Source organism: Danio rerio, chromosome 19 (genome assembly GCF_049306965.1).
Source record: "Danio rerio strain Tuebingen ecotype United States chromosome 19, GRCz12tu, whole genome shotgun sequence".
NCBI classification, from domain to species: Eukaryota; Metazoa; Chordata; class Actinopteri; order Cypriniformes; family Danionidae; genus Danio; species Danio rerio.
In genome coordinates, this window is record NC_133194.1 from 4,213,080 (window position 1) to 4,230,000 (window position 16,921).

Below are 16,921 nucleotides of genomic sequence, written 5' to 3' on the forward strand. Positions count from 1 at the left end.
GTCAGATAACATTTCTTCCAGTTCTCAAATAATAATGATTTTACATTATCACTCTTTTTTATGCCACCAGAAAATTTTAGTTTTAATATTTAAGCGGAAATCATGATAGCATTGAACAGTCTATGGTAATTAAAAAATTCTGAAGATTTATTTAGCAAGCATGCATTAATTTACTACATTTTTTCATTCTTCAAATATCCCTGGGGGAAAAAACAACAACGTTTCCTTAAACTACTGCAACATTCAACATTAAAAATAAACATCATTATAAATAATAATCAACAATAAGTTCCACATCAGCATATTAGGATGATTTCTTATGAATAATTTGTCACTGAAAACATCAGTGTGAATAGGAATGAATTAAAAATAATTTTTGCTCTATTACTGGTTATATTACTCAAATAAATGCATCCTGTCAGCATAATCCCTTAATCATACTTAATTATTCCAAACAGTTGACCTACAGAAAGCCTGATTCAAAAAAATCACAGACGAAAATTCCCATTGCTATGAATAACCAAATATCTTTCATTGCTTTTCAGTGGAACTTCAGAAGGAACTGATCAACACTCATCAGCAGTCATTAACATACAAGCCACGCAGGTGTCACTCACTTCACTAAACCTCCTCATATCCTCGTTTTGCTTTATTCTGTTGCACATGGGCGGATACGTTTTTTTTTGCTAACAGTCAAATCTTTCTTAGAAAGAATCACAGGTGTCACTCCAGGGCTTTTGGCTCATGATTTTAATGCCATCCAAAAGGAGGTTACCAGAAAGTAAACAAGCAACAACACATTTGTCACCTTTGTCACATTTGTTTTATTAGAACAATCAAATAAAATTACAGGGTGGCACGGTGGCTCAGCCCTGTCACCTCACAGCAAAAAGGTCACTAGTTTGAGTCCCGGCGGGGTCAGTTGGCATTTCTGTGTGGAGTTTGCACTGAAAAAACCTACATTGCAATATTTTTATTTTCTGCGATTTATATTTCACAAGTTAATTAATCAACGTAATAATTTTAGATTGATTGGGATGATTTTGTAGCATTTGCATAAAATATAATAAACAAGCTACAAGCAGAGATGAAGTAGAGCAAATATACAAATGAAGGAGTCTAAAACTATACAGGTACAGAAATACAAGAATCAAATGTACGATAAAGCTGTATATTCTTTATTGGTAAATAATGGGGTATATGCCGAAGCATGCTAATAGGACTTTTAATTTGCCAGTAACCTGGGTTAAGCGCTTCCGGCGAATTGAATGCCAACGCAAAATCCGGTTCGTTTAAGGTCTGTTTTCTTTAAAAATGAGCGATCTCCACTAGCTGAGTGATATCCGATGTTAAGTGGGTCTCAGATTGTACAAGAAGCACTGCATTAAATTACATTTCCCCCGCCTTGTCTTTATAATATGAGCATTTATTTTACCCCAGTATATTCAATTGAGCTTCTGCGTTAGCCTGCCGATTCTGACGGGCGCATGCGAGTAAACCGCTTTTTGTCTCGTTTTACGCTTGAGCAACCAAATAAATGCTTAAGTGTATTTAACTGAATGTATTTTAATGACATAACAACATCGATGCTGTATAAGGAACCGTATAAAATGGAAAAAAGTTCACAATAACAGGTCACCGGAAGTGTATCAGCATGGGAACAGCCCTAGCTCGGCATATACCCTATTAAGCGCAATTCCTTTTTGTTAAAGCTACAAACTTAATAGTTCATTTGTTTTAAAACTGCTTTAAACTCGCTTAAATTGAGGCCTTAAAATCACTTTTTACTTCATGTTAAACTGAAATGACTCCTAAATGATCATGTGTTCTGAACGGTTGGTCAACTACAATCCTGACTCCGCACTGTCCGTCCTGCAGTGTGACTATTGCGGATTTACACATTGCGATATCGATGCTGAAATAATATATCGTGCAGCCCTACTACCCACATTATTTCTCATATGAGCCACTGTAAGTTAAATGTGTCAAGACTTCTGGTCTCATTCATTTTCATTCATTTTTAGCAAAACACAACAAGTTATGTTGATAGAATTTGTGACCTGTACTTTTCTTATCATATTGTTTTAATGTATTTGACAGCCAGATGACAAGCAAGAAAGAAAAAATGGTAATAGGTAACACGTAAAAAAGAAAATAAAAAACAGATATAATTTATAAAATTATATATAATATATACAAATTACATTTTGATAAATGGAAAGTTTATTAAAAATCTATAATATTCCATGACGTGGACAAAAAAATAAATAAATAATACTGACTTTAAATGTCTGAAATAGACCTTTTAAATGTCTATGATATTCCAGAAACTCTATTACCTGTGGGAACCCTTAATACAAATGTAAAGAGACCAAATCATAGTTTTTTTATTATATTATATATCTACACTCTGTATTAATTACTGTATATTACTATATACTGGATGGATGGATGGATGGATGGATGGATGGATGGTTGGATGGTTGGATGGATGGATGGATGGATATGCAGATAGATAGATGGATGGATGGATGGATGGATGGATGGATGGATGGATGGATGGATGGATGGATGGATGGATGGATGGATGGATGGATGGATGGATGGATGGATGGATGGATGGATGGATGGATGGATGGATGGATGGATTGATTGATTGATATTTTGTTGTGGTTGTTGTTAATAAAAATTACCTTGGTATTACCAGGATGAGCTGGCCAGCACTGAACTGGCTCGCATAGCGGAAGAGTTTGATGAAGAGGGAAACCAGACGGAGGAACTGGGAAACAAGGGTGATGATTTGCTGGCCATGATGGATGAGCTCTAAAGGTCAGTCGCTATCAACAGTGAGTCAGAAAGCATGTGGCAGGTCTGAAAGGTCACAAAAAATATGCTCTGTTAGAAAATGCCTGACATATTTACTTTCATAAACATTATTAAGAACAAGCTGGAAGGCATATTCAGCTGTCATCGGTTCCCTTCATGGTTTTATTTGCTTCACACTTTATTTGAAGTGTTGTATTAACATTTTTCACTACTTTTTAATGATAAAACATTTAGTTTTAGTTTTTCATAATTTTCAAATAATACATGGTATGTTAAATACAGAAATGTAACGAACCTACATTTCAAACGAAGCTAACGTTATTCTGACAGGACGATGAAATTAAAATGTCGACTACAGCAGTCAACGCGTCTTAAAATAACAGTATATATCAACTCGCCCAACATATAGAAAGCAGCAGCATTTTAGGAGATAACTTACACTGAATTTAAAAACAAAAAGTTTGTAAACTAACCAGTTTCTCCGATTAAATATTGACGTTGTACACGTAATGAGCCACCAGAGGGCGCGCGAACGATTTTAATCCGGTACGTCTTGATGACGTAATTATCAGCTGCGACAAAGCGCGGTGCTCGAAACCATTAGGACGTAAACATGTTTTGAGCATGTAGACAACACCACGGAAGGTAATAAATGTTTTATTCACTCTCTAGTTCAGCAGCTTTTTATGAGTGGCTGTGGTTTTGTTAAAAAATTAAACAGTCATGTTCTCGGTTGAGTTGCAACTCTCGCGTGCTCCATTAAGTCGTAAAGGTTTCCTGTTCAGCTAGTTAGTAGTTAAGTGGATACTGTACACTGGTAAGTCAGCTACTATCCAGTGTGCAATCGTCATTTCTGCTTATTTCGGTATTTAACTTTGGAACCAATGCAGAGTCAGTATAAAATGCACAAAACCTTAACTACACACACATACATTAATAAATAAAGCTGCGGGTTAACTATGTTTATATATATATATATATATATATATATATATATATATATATATATATATATATATATATATATATATATATAAGCTATTGTTAAATTATTAGTAACTAATACAGTACAGTCACTAATATTATCTTTTCTAAATTTGATTGTAATGCAATAATTTGCACCTCTGAAACATTCATTATTGTGAAAAGGGCTGTACAAATAAGCCTGAATTGAATACTAGCCTTGGTATGCATACTATACTTATTGATTTAATGTTTAATATAATATAAAAAATTATCAAACAATTAAATAATAGTTGGCTAAAATTGGCACAAAAATCTTCCTACACATACACAAATAGACATATGAAGACATTAAAAAGTGCAAAAACGTATGGAAACATAATATATTATGTATGTATGTGTATGTTATGTTATTAACGCGGATTAAAATTCATTTAAAGACATTTGACAACATATTTCACATTTCACCTTTGTAAACAAACCTGCTTTGGATATTTTCTATCAATTTCATAAAAGGCGGTGTGCGATGTGTCTGTCAGCGGAGCCGTAAACCTGCAAGCATGCACTTGCCCACAACATTTAAATACAATTATTCAGCTTATGACAGACATTTTTTACATTTATGTGAGGCAACCATTTTCCATATACTTCTTTGAGATTTACAGATATACAGTTCTCAACATAATCGAGTACACCCCATTTTGAAAATGAATATTTTTATCTATTTCTTGGTGAGTATAGGGCATATATTTTGGTGCATTTGAACAAAACAGATTATATATATATATATATATATATATATATATATATATATATATATATATATATATATATTTAATATTTTACTTACAGAACATTTTTAGAAATTTTAGATTCTACATTCAAATTAATGTAAAATATTGAGAAAATAATTACAAACTACTTTTGGACTGTTATCATAAGTTATTTTGTTAGATTAGCTCCAGATTTGGCTTCAGTACTAACTAATACAATACATAAATATAATATTCATAAAGCTTCTTGTAGAAAACATTAATTTAAATGAGAGATCTGTGGGGCTGTACTTGTATATGTTAAGCACTGTATTTGCTGTAAAACATCTGCGGATTTATGCAGAATGATTTTAGGAGTATCATTACAAAAATCTTAATAAATTAAATAAAAATAATACTGTTTTAACTTGTATTTAATGTTTACAGTGCAAATCCAACTAGATCCACTTATTCGGTAAACAAAGTCTCTCATATAATATATCTACTAACAGATGGAACATATTAATTTACATACTGTATTGTACATAAATCATATGATAATTTTCATATTAGTCAATAATACTGAAATTAATTTCAAAATTGAATGCATATACAAAGTAAATAAATAGACTCAACGATGCACTAAAAATCTGCGTCATGCTCCACATGTTGATTCTGTGTGGGTCTAGTCATTACGTAGTATTATAATCAGATATTATATCACACAAAAGAAATCGTCTGATTGTTTATGATTATTTTGTGCACAGATCAACATGGACGTGAGCCATTCGATACGTGAACGCACCATCGCTGAGAACAGTCTGGTGATCCTCCTGCAGGGTCTGCATGGACAGGTGACCACAGTTGACCTGCGAGACGAGAGCACAGCGAGGGGCAGAGTGATAAATGTGGACGCTTTCATGAACATCCGGCTGGAGAATGTCCTATACAGGGACAGACGGGGACGCAAGTCGAGCATGGATGATCTCTTCATTACTGGCAGAAACGTGCGGTACGTCCACATCCCTGACCAGATCAACATTATAGAGACAATAGAGGCGCAGCTCTCCAAAATACACCGCGTGCGAAACTTCGGAGCGGGCGGTGGACGGAAGGAGTACTCAAAGAAAAAGTAGCTGATGCTTGCAGTGTGTTTTTGATGGGAATGCTCGTTGGTGAATAGTTTGTTTATATTAAAATGGTTTCTGGGTCATGTGGGAAAATGACTTGTGTTTATTTTGAGCGTCTCTGGTGGTTTGAGAATTACATAAGCAGATTAGTGAAATGACTATTGACTGATGAGTTATTTAATGTGGCGTTGTTTGTTTAAACTACACGCTTTGCTTTTTCCCATGTCAATATTGCTTAGCCAAAAGTACACGTATATTTAAGGTTATATGCAAATATTGGTACACTGATGCATTTAACACTTTGTTTACAGTGTAATGGGAATGTTTATTTTCAAAATTGGCGCTTTTAAATATTTGTAATGACTTCATGAGATCAAATGAATGACTATTAAATTGGATATCTCATTCATTTTCCTTCAGCTTAGTCTGATTATCAGGGGTTGCCACAGTGGAATGCACTGCCAACTATTCCAGCAGGAAGAGCCCCGTGCTGTTGGGGGGGGGGAGGGTTAGGACGATTCTAAGGACTCACACAGTTTTGGGGCCCCCAGAGACATTATTAGGGGCCCTAATGACCCCACCCCTTCCACTCTTCACTTTGGTCAGCAGCATCCTCCTCCTCACTCTTCACTGTCGTCCGTGCCCTCCCCTTTTCTCATTTGTCCATGACACAACGCCCCGCCCCTCTCCACTTTTGTCTGTGACACCCTCCTCCTCGCTCTTCACTTTTGTCCGTGCCCCCACCCCCCCTCATTACTTAAGTCTGCGACACCCCCCAGCTCTTCACTTTCGTCCCTGATGCATCAATCTCCCCAAAACCACCCCGCTCTTCACTTTTGTCCACGACACATCTCCCTACCCCCACTCCCCTATGCGAAAGGTTGCCAGACGGCTCCTGTATTCCAGCATATTTTTTATGCAGCTGATGCCCTTTCAGCTGCAACCCAGAACTGGGAAACACCCATACAAACATGCATTCACACACTCATTCACTATTGCCAATTATTTTTTTACCCAATTCACCTGGAGTGTGGGGGAAACCAGAGCACCCGGAAGAAACTCATGCGAACTCAGGGAGAACATGCAAACTCCACACAGAAATGCCAACTGGCCCAGCTGGGACTCAAACCAGAAACCTTCTTGCTGTGAGATGACATTGCTAAAAAATAAGCCACCGTGCCAACAATTGGATAACTAAAATCTATTTAAAAGTGTAAAGTAATTTGTAATTTATGTATAATTCACTCAAGCCCTCAGATCAAACTCAGAAAGAGAAGGAATTTAGTCTCGTAAACTGCCTCACTCTTCTGTTTTTGTCTTGTGGTCCCTGTGGCATATGATTTTACGTCTTATTTTGGAGCAGTATTGTTTTGCTTCCACAATGCTCCATACGTTTTGGCATGGCGTATGAGGAGTCAATATATTTCAGTGGCCACATAATCACCATCTATGAAATGACTCATAAACCTCATTCCTGTGCAAAACACAGGCCACTCTGGTAAACAAAAACATTGCACAACACGTCAATTACACATGTAGCCCTTGATGAAATTGAAATCCAATTACACAAATACAACAAGCTGAAATGTGCTGCATTGCTTGTGAAATGAAGCTTGATTCATTTATTATTAAATTAATTAGTTCTCACAAAAGTGAATGTTCATTCTTTTCACCTTAGTCCCTTTATTAATCTGGGGTCGCCACAGCTGAATAAATCGCCAACTTATCCAGCATGTTTTACACAGCGGATGCTCTTTCAGCCGCAACCCACCACTGGGAAACACCCATACATTCTTGCATACACATTTATTCACTCATTCATTCATTTTTGGCTTAGTTCTTTTATTAATCTGGGGTTGCCACAGTGGAGTGAACCGCCAACTTATCCAGCATATGTTTTATGCAGCGTATGCCCTTCCAGCTGCAACCCATCACTGGAAAACACCCATACATTCTTGCATTCACACTCATTATTTTCGACTTAGTCCCTTTATTAATCTGGGGTCGCCACAGTGGAGTGAACCGCCAACTTATCCAGCATATGTTTTATGCAGCGTGTGCCCTTCCGGCTGCAACCCATCACTGGGAAACACCCATACATTCTTGCATTCACACTCATTCATTTAATTTCTTTGCGGCTTTGTTCCTTTATTAATCTGGGGTCGCCACAGTGCAATGAACCCCAAACTTATCCAGCATATGTTCTATGCAGCAGATGCCCTTCCAGCCGCAACCCAACACTGGAAAACAGCCATACATTCTTGCATTCACACTCATTCATTATTTTCGTCTTGGTCCCTTTATTAATCTGGGGTCGCCACAGTGGAGTGAACCGCCAACTTATCCAGCATATGTTTTATGCAGCGTGTGCCCTTCTAGCCGCAACCCAGCAGTGGAAAACAGCAATACATTCTTGCATTCACACATACACTACGGACGATTTAGCTTATCCAATTCACCTTTAGCCAGGATACACACAGGAATCAGAGGGATAAATTTAATACCTTTAAGACCTTTTTTAAGACATACATTTTAAGACCTCATCACCATGTCAATTGATTTATCAACTTCTAATACTTTTCAAGACCCCGCAGACACCCTGTATAAAATATATGATGGAATAGTTGGCGGTTCATTCCGCTGTAGCAACCTCTGAAATAGAGTATAAGCCAAAGGAAAATGAATAAATGACAACATTGTTCGCACACTGAGCCAACATGAATGTCTTACAGTTATAAGTAGCAAATGCCCAAACCAGGCTCTATCTATTTCTGTTTGCTTTCCCTTTCAACATGCAAACACTTATGCGCATAAATGAAGCCTCTTTCACCCTGTGCAGGCTTGAATACGGCTGGGACGGTTCGTGTCTCGTGTCAAAAAGAGAGATGTGTGTGTGTCTGTGGATGCCTGAAGGGTTAACCCTGTGGGGAGGGACAGGAAATGTCTGCAGTGGCCACTAAAAGAGCTCTTTGTGCTCCTGTCTGACCACCTGAAGGCTCAGTCCAGCAAACAGCCAACCAAAACCTTCTGTCAGAGAGTGGAAAATGAGCCACGCTCCCAAGATAAGTGTGTTAATAAGAGATGAATAGACATACAGTTAAAGTCGGAATTATTGGAATTTTTTTTTTTTTTCCAAATATTTCTCAAATGATGTTGAACAGATTCAGGAATGTTTCACAGTATTTCCTATAATATTTTTTCTTCTGAAGAAAGTCTTATTTGTTTTATTTGAGCTAGAATAAAAGCAGTTTTTAATTTTTTAAACAACATTTATATTATCAGCCCCCTTAAAAAAAATTCGATAGTCTACAGAACAAACCATCGTTATACTTGCCTGTCACCATTACTGTCACCATGGCAAAGATCAAATAAATCAGTTATTATAGATGAGTTATTAAAACTATTATGATTAGAAATGTGTTGAAAAATATTAATTCAGTATAGCACATAGTATGTTAATTTCTATTAATGCAGCAAACAAACACAAAAGTGATGTTTATGCATTCAATAAATGCTGCATTTGATCATTTCAAAGCTTTTATTACTGTAAAAAATATCTGTTATGGACAGTTTCTGTATTTTGTGATTCACAATTGTTTCCTTTTTATTGATGGTTGTGAATTGCATTATGGGATGTTGATCTCTGATATGTTGACCTTTGATGTTGAACAAAGTGACTTTTATTGATATTTAGGAGTTTGAAATAATATGATGTATAATAAACAATGCATAGAGGAATAAGTCTGTACAATAACAGAAAATGTGCTGGCAGATTATTACAAGGTTTGAGCTGTAATATAGGCCTACAACACCAACACAGACAATATAGCACTATAAACTATTAAATATGTTAATGAATGTCACTTATTTCAAACTTTTCGAGGTTAAATGTTGTTGGAAGACATATCAAGATCCCATAATGCAATTCAAAAGCAGATATAAATGAGGAATGACAAAATACAGAAAACTGCTAATTTACAAATATTGTTTTATACAGGGTGTCCCCGGGGGTTATAAAAGTCTTAAAATGTCTTAATTTTCTCAATTTTAGGCCTTAAAAAGTCTTGAATTGACTGAAATGTTGGGCTGTAGGTCTTAAATAATTTTAAACAGGACTTTCCCTATAGCCAAGTAAAGCTACCCAATTCGGCCAACACTTAATCACCTATAATCCATCACAAAGCATTTTTTTTTTTATTATATTGCAAAGAGATCCATTTACAACAGCTGTTAGACATTTTTACAGCAAAATCTCCAAATTAAACTTCCTAATTGTGCTTCATGGTGGCGCAGTGGGTAGCACGATCGCCTCACAGTAAGAAGGTCGCTGGTTTGAGCCTCAGCTGGGTCGGTTAGCATTTCTGTGTGGAGTTTGCATGTTCTCCCCTAGTTGGCGTGGGTTTCCTCCGGGTGCTCCGGTTTCCCCCACAGTCTAAACACATGCGGTAGGCGAATTGAATATGCATCCGCTGTGTAAAACATATGCTGGAATAGTTGGCGGTTCATTCCGCTGTGGCGACCCCAGATTAATAAAGGGACTAAGCCAACAAGAAAACAAATGAATGAGACAATTAAAAGAAAGAAAACTAAAGCGACACACTCCTTTCCATGATCCTCAATTAATCCAAAAACAGGTGTAACTGTAACCTAAAAATTAGAAAAAATCCTTAGTGTTTATCCCTGAATAAGTCTAAAATTTCATTCATAATAGTCTTTAAAGAGTTTTAAAATGTCATAAATTTGACTTAAAGAAACCTGCAAAAACCCTGTTTATAGAAAAGGGGTCTTTCCCTCAACATGTTACTCTTTGAGGACATCATATAGTGTAGAAACTATTCATTATTGTGGCATTGCTTTTAAACAACAATTACACCCTGCCAAATTTAGCACCGCATGTATAGGTGTATGTTTTACTGTGGTTTACACGCCCACAAAACACATCCAAATATACATGTGCGGACCTGAAGAAGAGGTTTACTCTGGTGGTGACCAGCGGGCGTGAAATGTGGCCTGGATCGCTCTGCCATCCTGAGGGTGTAAATTCTCATGTCGTGTGCCCCTCCCTGACTCTATTTTCCCCTCTGACAGGAAACACCTCCCTTTAGCCAAACTGCTTTTCTATCGTCTGGCCCCAGTGTGTGTGTGTGTGTGTGTGTGTGTGTGAGACCAGAGAGGCTGTTCTGCTCTCGCTGCTTCTCCTCATGTCAGAATCAGATGTGTGTGTGAGTAGACAGAGTGTGTGGAGCTCAAGCACCCCTCAGTGTTTAGTGCTCCTGCTTCATCTTTCAGTGTGAGGTCACAGCGCCTCTGGATACAGGACTTTCTGGGCTTTCTTACAGCAGGACAATCAGGAGGGAAAGGATGGTTCGTTAGGAAAGGTAAGAAATACTTCATTTTGGATTTAACATGTATAGAAATGTCTATGTAACTGTTCAGATATCATTAAAACGGGACGGGTTTACTTTAAATGAAATTGCTGTTACTTTTAAGCTTATAGAATTAAGATTTTAGACTGATGTACAAATTAACTGGGTTAGAAAAATCACACAGACAAATATATAAAGCAGAATATCACATACCTGAAATTCTTCAGATTTAGATCAACACAGAGAAGCAACCTAAAACCTGAATGGCAACACTAACTACCCCTAACACCCTAGCAACTGCATAGCGACACTCTAGCAACCTAACTGCATAGTAATACTCTAGCAGATAACAATATTCTAGCAACCACCGTACACCTGAATATAAACAACCTAGCAACTTACACTCCATGGTAACTGCATAGTAAACAACACGCAAACTGGTCTTAACACATTAAAGAGATAGTTAAAAATTTACAAACAACACCCTAGCAACTAAACACAATAGCAAATGCTAAATGCAATTGCATAGCAACAATCTAACAACCACCCAAAACACCCTAGCAACAGCATAGAACAACCTAACAACTGTGTTGTAATGCTGTAGCAACGCTATAACATCCTACCAACCTAACAGCAACACTCTAGCAACTGCACAGCAATGATAAACAATCACAACACTGTAGCAACTACATCAAGATGTACACTAGTGGCATAGCAACACTCTAACTACCACCCAAAACACCCTAGCAACTGCATGCAACATCCTAACAACTGTGTTGTAATTCTGCAGCAACCCTATAACAAACTACCAACTTCACATCATCACCCTAACATCTGCATAGCAATGATAAACAACCACAACACCCTAGCAACTACATAAAGATGTACAGTATTAGCATAGCAACACTCTAACTACCACCCAAAACACCCTAGCAACAGCATGAAACATTCTAACAACCGTGTTGTAATGCTGTAGCAACCCTATAACAAGCTACCAACTTCACAGCATTACCCTAGCAACTGCATAGCAATGATAAACAACCACAACACCCTAGCAACTACAAAGATGTGCAGTATTAGCATAGCAACTCTAACAACCGTCTAAAACACCCTAGCAACTGCATAGCACTACCGAACATCTGTGTAGTAATGCTGTAGCAACCTTATAACATCCTAACAGCAACACCATAGCAACTGCATAGCAATGATATACAACCACAACACCCTAGCAACTACATAAAGATGTACAGTACTAGCATAGCAACAACCACCAAAAACACCCTAACAACTGCATAGAACACATAACAATTGTTTAGTAATGCTGTAGCAAACTTATAACATCCTAACAGCAACACCATAGCAACTGCATAGCAATGATAAACAACCACAACACCCTAGCAACTACATAAAGATGTGCCGTATTAGCATAGCAACACTAACAACCGTCTAAAACACCCTAGCAACTGCATAGCACTACCGAACATCTGTGTAGTAATGCTGTAGCAACCTTATAACATCCTAACAGCAACACCATAGCAACTGCATAGCAATGATATACAACCACAACACCCTAGCAACTACATAAAGATGTGCGGTATTAGCATAGCAACACTCTAACAACCGTCTAAAACACCCTAGCAACTGCATAGAACAACCTATCATCTGTGTAGTAATGCTGTAGAAACCTTATAACATCCTAACAGCAACACGGTAGCAACTGCATAGCAATGATAAACAACCACAACACCCTAGCAACTACATAAAGATGTTCAGTACTAGCATAGCAACAACCACCAAAAACACCCTAGCAACTGCATTGAACTACCTAACAACTGTGTAGTATTGCTGTAACATACTATAATGTTCTTTCAACATTATGACAATGATCTAAAAATCATTACGCCCTAGCAACAGCAAAGCACCACCCACAATGGCCAAAAATCTGCACGGTATTGGCTCAAATGATCCCAGAGTACAGCATGAGCTCAGCAGCTTCTTCAGACATGTGCCCCTACATGCCCGTCTGCAGGTCTGCTGTTCTGGGAAGCTCTGACAGGTGGTTGATGGTATGCCGGAGATGTTTTGTCCTGTCGCTGATTCACAGCTGTGGCGGGGCAGAGCTCCGCCGGTCAGCCTCACTGGAATATTTCTGGCACTTGTGGCATCGTACAGCCCACGCTAATTGGTACTTGAAGCAGGACTTGACAGTGTTTACAAGCTTTTAGTGTAATCGTATATCCCTGGTGTCCTAGTTCCTGTGTGTCATGTGTTTGTGTGTGAGGGAATGGAGTTTTTGTTTGCTAAACCACACTGGAGAGGCTTTAAAAGTGGAGATGTCGTGAGACAAAGACGACTAAATGGATTTAAATATTTACCTACTGGACGTAATGGTAAATATTTTATGAGTATTGTTATTATTATAGCAGCAGGGTGGCTCAGTTGATAGTACTTGTCACCTCACCCAAGAAGGCCACTGGTTCGAGTCCCGGCTGGGCCAGTTGACATTTCTGTGTGGAGTTTGTATGTTCTCCAAGTTTTAGCATGGGTTTCCTCCATAGACCAAAGACATGCACTGAATTGGATAAACTAAATTGGTCACAGTGTATGAGTGTGTGTTTTTGAATGTGAGAGTGTATGAGTGTTTCCCAGTACTGGGTTGCAGTTGGAAGGGCATCCGCTGTGTAAAACATATGCTGGATATGTTGGCGGTTCATTTCACTGTTGCAACCCCCTGATAAATAAGGAACTAAGCCAAAGGAAAATTAATAAATGAATAAATATTATTATTATTATGGTTTAGTCATTACGTAACTGATTATGTATTATTTAATTTAGTACTAATGCTACTATTAAACAACTAAAGTTGTTTTTAAAGCTACATTTTATAAATATCTCTGTAGTATTTTATAAGCATAATAATAAATAATAAATACAAATAATTCTTTAATTATTATCTTTGTCAATATTTTTTTCTATTTATGCATCATTTAATATACCAAAGGTACTACTAACATCATGCGTTCAATAATAATCATCATAATCATAATAATAGTAATTACAATAACAACCATTGTTATTGTTAATAATCAACAACAAAAACTTTATTAAAATCATCATCATTACTATTACTTATATAATAGTTTTATCGTCTATTTGGGTGTATAATTAGTTTTATCATCACCATTACAACTATTTTATGTACTACTTCTTATACTTTATTAATGATCATTTTAAAATTACAAATTTTTAATTACATAAATATTTCTATAGTAGACAACCAGAATAATAAATAAATACAATTAATTTTATAATTGTTATTTTTTTCTATAATTATGCAATATTTAACCATGCCACATGTACTCCTAACATTATTTCCTTAATAATAATAATAATGATAATGATCATAATAATGATAATACTACTAATAATGATGCTAATAATAATGATCATAATAATAATATTCATTATTGTTAAAAATCATAATAATTACAACATTATTAGCCTCATCATCATCATCATTACTATTACTAGATATATAATTAGTTATATCGACACCATTCAATGTATTTAATGTACTATTTATACTAATACTGTATTAATGATGATTTAATTTTTTCCCCCAAAATTATATTACATAAATATTGTTTTAGTAGTTATACAAGCAGAAAATTAAATAATAAATACAATTAATTCTATAATTATCACCTTTGTCAGGTATTTTATATAATTATGCAATATTTAACATACCACAGCTGCTACTAATAATAATATTGCTTTAATAATAAAAAAAATAATAATAATAAATTGTGATCATGTTTTGATATATATATATATATATATATATATATATATATATATATATATATATATATATATATATATATATATTATTTGAAATTTAACTATATATATATATATATATATATATATATATATATATATATATATATATATATATATATATATATATATATATATAGTTAAAATCTGAATTATTAGCCCACCTGTTTATTTTTTTCCCTAATTTCTGTTTAACGGAGAGTTTTTTTCTGCACATTTCTAATCATAATAGTTTTAATAACTCATTTCCAATAACTGATTTATTTTATCTTTGCCATGATGACAGTAAATAATGTTTTACTAGATATCTTTCAAGACACTTCTATACAGCTTAAAGTGACAGTTAAAGGCTGAACTAGGTTAATTAGGCAGGTTAGGGTAATTAGGCAGTAAAACCTGCTTTTATTCTAGCTGAAATAAAACAAATAAGACTTTCTCCAGAAGAAAAAATATTATCAGACATACTGTGAAAATTCCCTTGCCCTGTTTAACATAATTTGGGAAATGTTTAAAAAAGAAAAAAATTCAAAGGGGGGCTAATAATTCTGTGTTATACAGTATTTCAGCACACTTAATCATAGGGCCATTGGCGCCGACATAGCTGAGCATTTTAACTAATAAAAAAAAGCCACAAAAGAATAAACAAGTCACAGTTGACATACCATGCTTCACAGTAGTGCACTTAATCGTGTGCCCTTGTTCTGCCAAGTGTGTGCAGATAGTGATCAGGGCGGCTGAGACTCTGGCTCTCGATGGCGTAGATTAAAGTTTGCCGTAATTACAGGCCCCGAGAGGAAACAAACAGGAAGACAACAACATGGCACCTCTTCCGTGATCTCAGCACGGCCTCGGCCACTGCAGGCTTTATGGTGCGTCGTCACCGCATTTACAGTCTGATGCGTTTTACGGTTTCCTCTTGGCCGGAGGAGACTCTTGCACACATCCAGGACTCGTGTGGCTCCGGCTTGGGAAATCCAGATGTTCAGCTTTAAATTCCCCCCTCCCCTTTTCCTGCTTGGAGAAAGTGACACTAGCTGGATCTTTCCCAGTTTCCCAGAGAAGAGTCCCACGCAGACCCATCCCAGCAGAATCTGGGTTCCTGTGGGAAAAATGAGAAAGTCTGTATTGGAGCAAAGAGTGAGACCCGGGTCAATGCAACAACAACAACAGCAGTTACAAATGGCCTGTGCAGAAAGAGACGTGTATAATGCTGCTTAATAGCACAGTTAGTGTAATTTCAGCCTCGGGGCCAAAATAAACAAGTTAAGGGGAATTTGTCAAATTATGCATGGAAAGGCATGTTGCTTTAGTTGTCCTTGCAATGTTAGAGCAATTACTATTACTAATGATTTATTGAAAACCCCTAAACCTACATATTGAACTTATGCACACAACTCAACACTGTGCTATGAGCTTGAATGATAGGCTACCAAAAATCATCTCAGCACAGCAATCATGCAGGAACGATCCAAAACCTCAACCAAACAAAACATCATACCAACTGCAACCTCTGCACCCTCCAGAAACCATTACTCAACTGAAAAAAAACTGCTTAAATCAGCCTAAGCTAGTTAGCTGGTCAACCAGCCTGGTTTTAGACAGGTTTTGGCCATTTCTAGGCTGGTTTCCAGCCACTTCCAGGCTGGGAGATGACCAGCTAAAACCAACCTAGCCAGACTGGGAGCCCAACCAAAACCATCTATGTCATTTTTTATCCTGACCAGCTAAGACCAGGCTGGAAATGGCTGGAAATCAGCCTAGAAATTACCAAAAACTGTCTCAAACCAGCCATCCAGCTTAGGCTGGTTTAAGCTGTTTTTTTTCAACAGAGAACCAATAAGAAAACCTTAGCAACCAGTAAGAACACATTAGCAACCTCTCAGAACACAACAATAACTGAATAGGAATCACCCAGGACACCTGAGCAACCAATAGGAACACCTTAGAAATCCTATAGCAACCCAATAAAACACTTCAGCTGCATAGCCACCTCCCATAACACCAAAGGCACAAACCAAAACACTCTACCAACACAACAACCACA

At 36.7% G+C, this 16,921-nt stretch overlaps 3 protein-coding genes and 1 long non-coding RNA gene across 8 annotated transcripts in view; 3 read left to right on the plus strand and 1 right to left on the minus strand.

Annotated features, from left to right (window-relative positions):
• Positions 1 to 5,754, plus strand: part of oscp1a (organic solute carrier partner 1a) — a 19,700-nt gene extending 13,946 nt beyond the window's left edge. Inside the window, 3 exon segments of the mRNA NM_001110123.1 lie at positions 546 to 606; positions 2,708 to 2,829; positions 5,309 to 5,754. Of these exon segments, the coding sequence (NP_001103593.1) occupies positions 546 to 606; positions 2,708 to 2,827 (181 nt within the window). The 3' untranslated portion in view covers positions 2,828 to 2,829; positions 5,309 to 5,754.
• The window catches only part of LOC141378983 (uncharacterized), a 27,022-nt gene extending 11,119 nt beyond the window's left edge, over positions 1 to 15,903 (minus strand). Inside the window, exons 1-2 of one of the 5 annotated variants that reach the window (XR_012394848.1) lie at positions 15,540 to 15,861; positions 2,694 to 2,871 (exon numbers count right to left, since the gene is read on the minus strand). This is a non-coding gene — a long non-coding RNA (uncharacterized lncRNA). Of the gene's footprint in view, positions 1 to 2,693; positions 2,872 to 3,265; positions 3,382 to 4,271; positions 4,355 to 15,539 lie in introns of those variants that run through there. The other 4 variants (XR_012394849.1, XR_012394850.1, XR_012394847.1 and 1 more) reach the window with 4 other exon arrangements.
• lsm10 (LSM10, U7 small nuclear RNA associated) lies at positions 3,399 to 5,754 on the plus strand. The gene is given in 2 exon segments (NM_001386623.1): positions 3,399 to 3,471; positions 5,309 to 5,754. A coding segment is annotated over 1 exon segment (363 nt). The 5' UTR covers positions 3,399 to 3,471; positions 5,309 to 5,314; the 3' UTR covers positions 5,678 to 5,754.
• Positions 11,004 to 16,921, plus strand: part of eva1bb (eva-1 homolog Bb (C. elegans)) — a 14,778-nt gene continuing 8,860 nt past the window's right edge. The window contains exon 1 of the mRNA NM_001114461.1: positions 11,004 to 11,049. The gene's annotated coding sequence lies outside the window, so the exon portion shown is untranslated. The remainder of the gene's footprint in view (positions 11,050 to 16,921) is intronic.